The 4,768-nt window shown below is 52.7% G+C and overlaps 1 protein-coding gene across 1 annotated transcript; it reads left to right on the top strand.

Annotated features, from left to right (window-relative positions):
* The first annotated feature begins 273 nt into the window (after positions 1-273).
* On the top strand, positions 274-2,601 carry LOC124706232 (transcription factor GHD7-like). Its single transcript, XM_047237882.1, has 2 exons — positions 274-1,043; positions 2,016-2,601. The coding sequence occupies exons 1-2, from the start codon at positions 555-557 to the stop codon at positions 2,397-2,399; spliced, it is 873 nt and encodes a 290-aa protein (XP_047093838.1). The 5' UTR covers positions 274-554; the 3' UTR covers positions 2,400-2,601.
* The last annotated feature ends 2,167 nt before the right edge of the window (positions 2,602-4,768 follow it).

Below are 4,768 nucleotides of genomic sequence, written 5' to 3' on the forward strand. Positions count from 1 at the left end.
CAATGGCTGGGCCAGGCCGGGTCGAGCTGAGCTGAGCCTAGGCCTAAGTTTTCTGCTCCGGGTTTTGCCCGGGTATACCCCCTAACCATCGCTTAGATCAACTTAATGGTGACAGTCGCGGTTAAGCTCGAAAAAAGCTCAAGCAAAAAGCTACAACTGTTTTTTTCACAAAGAATCCTTCAAGATCTGCAGCTAGGAGGAAGCCAATGGGGAGTCGCCAAGTGATCTGAGGAGAAAGGTGGCTGCGGATCCTCCACGTAAGGAACCCTCCCATCGCTCATATCTCTTCCTCACTTCCTATTCGCCACCCACCCATACTTATTCCCTCCCTCCCTGCCCTAGCTAGTTGCTTCCTCTCCTCCACACACAAACACACACACAAATACTTTTTTCCTTCCAAGATTCAGCACGAGCTCATCATTCGCAGCGGAGCAAGCTGACGGAAGCGGACGAGTGGAGTGGAGTACCCTGAGCTCCGGCGCCACACGTACGTATCGGAGGGGTAGCGTTGGGGACTAGAGTGTGTGGAGGCGCGTCCGTACGGCACGCGCACGATGTCGGCGGCATCGGGCGCCGCGTGCCGCGTGTGCGGTGGCGGCGTTGAGGACTGCTCTTGCTTGCTGCAGCGCGGCAGAGGAGCTGGGGGTTTGCGGTGCGGGGTGGCGGACCTGAACCGGGGCTTCCCGTCGGGATTGTTCGTCCAGGCGGCGGAGGAGCCGGCCGTGGTCGACGTCGCCAACGGCGGTGGCGCGGCGGCGGTGGGGCTGCAGGAGTTCCAGTTCTTCGGCCAGGACGACCAGGAGAGCGTGGCGTGGTTGTTCAATGACCACACGCCCGTCTGTGGCGAGGACCGCCTGCAGCACCGGCCGACGGTCACCGAACAGCAGCAGCGCCGCCAGGCGTTCGACTCGTTCGCCGAGTACCAGCCTGGACACGGCCTCACGTTCGACGTGCCGGTGACGCTGCCGCTGAGCCGAGGTGTCGACATCGCGGCCGGGTTGGGGCTCGGCGGCGGCATCCCGGCGACTTCCGGCGCCACAATCGTGAGTGGTTCGGTTCTCTAGCTTAACCTCCTAACCGTCGTCTTAATTCTCGTATGCATGTGGAGTTTAGTTAGATGCATCCTTCTTTAAACTTCAAATTTACTTCTTTTAAGAACTTACCAGTCCATGCATGAACAGCGAATCATTTAAGCCATAGTTTTGTCTTGTCTTTCTATACCCCAATTGAGAGATGCTATGATCGAGATATAGTGGCAACTAGACATAATTTCTTTGGAAAAGTGACCACTTGGATTGATTCCGAAATTGAGCTTCAATTATATCATTCTTCCAATGGTTGGATATTATAACGAGTAATATAATGTAGAAGTAAATATGCAAAATAAGTAATTATGTATCTCAATCACAAATATGTGTCTATCAATGACTTTTCCACGGCCAGTGAACAATTGCTTTATCTTTTTGAAGTTTACAATAATTGTACTAATGTTTATATGGAATTGAGACACGTACGCATATTCTCTTTACAATGTGGATCGAAAATGGAACCCTCACACAAGGTGCAAGTTCTAGATTCTAATTATGGTTTTCGTTTTTTCTCGATAGAATGAAAAGTAATAGTTTCTAAGTCTATGCTACGAAGCATTTTAATATTTTATATAAACATTGATATTCATATAAGTACAGATGAAATAGCAATTTCTAGTTCTTAATGGCTACGAATGTGTTGGCTGAGAAATTGTAACTATATCTCTAGTCTGAGGAATAGCCACTCACTCTTATCTATCCGCATGCTCACATGGGTCGGTGTTTATTTGTTCTTTTCCTCGTTCCATTTGGTAATTATGTATTGCTCCAACTGCATTAGTGTATTAACAAAGTCAGTACTCCTTACACATGTTTATATGGTTATGTACACATCAATACATCATGCATGTCTTGATACCGTGAAGTCAAATATTCAACGATGCGCCAAACGAACACTTTGTTGATTTGTCATTTGCGAATTCTCAGATGCCATTCTGCGGGAGAGAAACGTTGACGTTCACTGACGCCTCTGCGAGCTCCATCGACCCCAACGACGATGCGGCGGCGGGGCTGGCCAACGGCGCGGCGTACCCGGCCGGCCCGAGCGGTGTCATGGGCGCGGACGTCCTGGCGCCGACGGAGCAGCGGGAGGCGAAGCTCATGCGGTACAAGGAGAAGCGCAAGAAGCGGCGGTACGAGAAGCAAATCCGGTACGCGTCCCGCAAGGCCTACGCCGAGATGAGGCCGCGCGTCAAGGGACGCTTCGCGAAGGTGCCCGACGGCGGTGACGGCGAGACGACGCCGCCGCAGCAGCAGCCGGCCGCTGCCTATGAACCCGGACGGCTCGACCTCGGGTGGTTCCGCTCGTAGCGAAGCCCACATGCATACACGTGCACGCACGTACTACGGTAGAACGGTGGCTCGATCATGTGGGTGCATGCCGCCGTAGGTAGGAGCTTGCCGAACTTGCCATGCATGAGTTGCCGCTAGCTATCTCATAGATCGTCGTGTATAGATCGGATCAGTTCCCCGCTTAATTCTTGGTATATAAAGAGCTCATAATTAACATTTAGAGCTGAGGATTTTTAATGTTAAAAGAATAGCTGCTAAATCCATTGAGCAGAAAAAAATCAGCCTAGTGTTTCATAAAACGGACCAAAAAACCATACAGACGCCCATTATGCCTTTCGGCTTACAACTCACACTGACACAGCCAAAACACAAGACATGACTTGCCTTGCCTAACCCTGACCATGAGTGACGAGGGGTTGAGACAAAGTTACTAAAGCACGCAGGATCAAGGTTCTTAATTAGTGGAATATCTATTTCTTGTGAAAAAGGGCTAAGGTCATATATTATCTGAAACCAACCTTTTAAAAAAACATAAGTTCTTGAAAATTTCGTAACCATCTTCCTCCTGCATCTCTCGATGGCGTGTCGTGAGCAAATCTCGGTGTCACATCTGGGCCTCCGGCTTAGCAAAACTCGGGCGGGGAAAAGCTTGAAAAAACATGACCTTGTAGAAGCAGCCGTCGGGAAATTGTCGACGTAGACCAGAAGACATCAGCCACAATGATCTTTGGAACTCGCCATCCTGAAGAAGCTAGTACCGAGATCAGCTGAGAGATAGTCCCTACTTTGGCCAGACAGAAACGAGAGACATCAACCTCTCCACAGAAAGCCGCCACTGTAGAAAGGCACTTACCACACCCGACCTAATGCTCCACGAGTGACTTCACCTAAGAGTAAGAACTCAACCAGAGGAGCAGCGCTCCCTAACCCTAACCTCCCTCCCGTGGCGCTCCCCAGGGCACCGCCGGGGGGCCAAGCCCAACCACCGCACCCCCCTCCCTCGAGCAGACTCCCACCCGCCGCTGCCACCGGCATCTACCGCGGTGGCGGCGGCCCCTGGCGTCGAAGGTGCTGGGGTGGAGGAGTGATGGCGTTTCTTCGGTGCGGCTGGGGCGGCATCGGCGACTTTCGGCGTTGGCAGAGGTTGGGGCGGGGTCCCCAGTCTGGCGGCGGCGGCGCTACTCGCTGGATGGCGGTGGCTTCGTTGCGGGTCTAGGTCCCCCCTCTAGGCCCGTCGTCATGTAGCGGCGCGGAGGGGCGTAGGGAGGTGGATCGGTCGGTGGAGGGTTGCGGAGAAGGCGCTATGGCAGCAGCGGTCCTCAGTGGTTGCTGCCGGTGGCGGCCTCAGTGCAGCCGGTGGCGGCGCGACCAGGGCCTGATCGCGGCTGTGTAGCCTGATGGTTCCCGCACCCCAGGGTCGTTCGTCTTGCCGGATCTTCGATGTGACAGGCGGCAAGGATGGTTGTTTGCGTGGGGGCTCGACCTGTGTAAAGGCGGTGGTACTAGGGTTCCTCACGCGCCAAGACGAAGACCTTCTGGCTATTGATCTTCTTCATCGAGCCGGAGTGATGAGTTCCGGAAGGCTCCATCGGCGAATGGAATAGTGCATCTTATGTCTGGAGTTCGCTGGATCGGGTGGTATTCGGTCGCGCGCACTCATGCTTTTATTCCGACCGTTTGGTTCTGGAGGGAGCGACGCGAAGCTCTTTTTGTGTGTTGACATCAAGTGACTATGGATCCATGATGAAAGTCGGAAGAAGAGAATTTGATGAAGGCCGGATGGGAGGACTAGCTAAGGGAGGTTCAAGTCTACGCGCTGTTGAGAGACTTGCTTGGTGTTCCGGGCTTCACAGCAGCGGTATGAAAGTGGGGGCGACAAAACAAGTGAAGTTCAGAGTCCTACCTTTCAAGGTGAAAACCCAAGGTCTGGCCTTAACTGGTTGTGCCTAGCAATGACCTTGTTGGAGGTATTGTTTTGAGAGCGGGGACTATTTTCAGGGTGAAAACCTAAGATCTTTGATCGGGCGACGACGGTGTAAGAACATTGTTCCCTTCTTGAAGGCGTCGTTTTTGGAGAGTCTATATTTCAGGTGTTGTCTTGGTGGTGGATGTATTGTTGTTGTTAGCTCGAGATACTGTAGCGGGTTAGTTTTCTTTTCTTTTTTTTGGGCTGTGTGCATCCGTTGTGCTATTAGGGTGGTGCGTTGTTGTAGAGACTGCATGTAATTGATATCTTTTGATATTAATATATTCTTTTTATCGAAAAAGAGTAAGGCTGGTGCCAACGTGGGCTGGAGCAGGGTCGGTACCGCCCGCGACAGGGCGAGAGGGCGGCGAGACGGCAGCGCCCGCTACCGCCCGGCTGCCGCCCGCGCTGGCGCCGAGAG

This window comes from Lolium rigidum, chromosome 4 (genome assembly GCF_022539505.1).
Source record: "Lolium rigidum isolate FL_2022 chromosome 4, APGP_CSIRO_Lrig_0.1, whole genome shotgun sequence".
In the NCBI taxonomy this organism is placed as follows: domain Eukaryota; kingdom Viridiplantae; phylum Streptophyta; class Magnoliopsida; order Poales; family Poaceae; genus Lolium; species Lolium rigidum.

Bases quoted from the DNA above. Each gene is read 5' to 3' on its own strand.
- LOC124706232 (XM_047237882.1), top strand. From the start codon at position 555: ATGTCGGCGGCATCGGGCGCCGCGTGCCGCGTGTGCGGTGGCGGCGTT. The intron at 1,044-2,015 runs GTGAGTGGTTCG...GCGAATTCTCAG, and splicing joins CGACTTCCGGCGCCACAATC to ATGCCATTCTGCGGGAGAGA.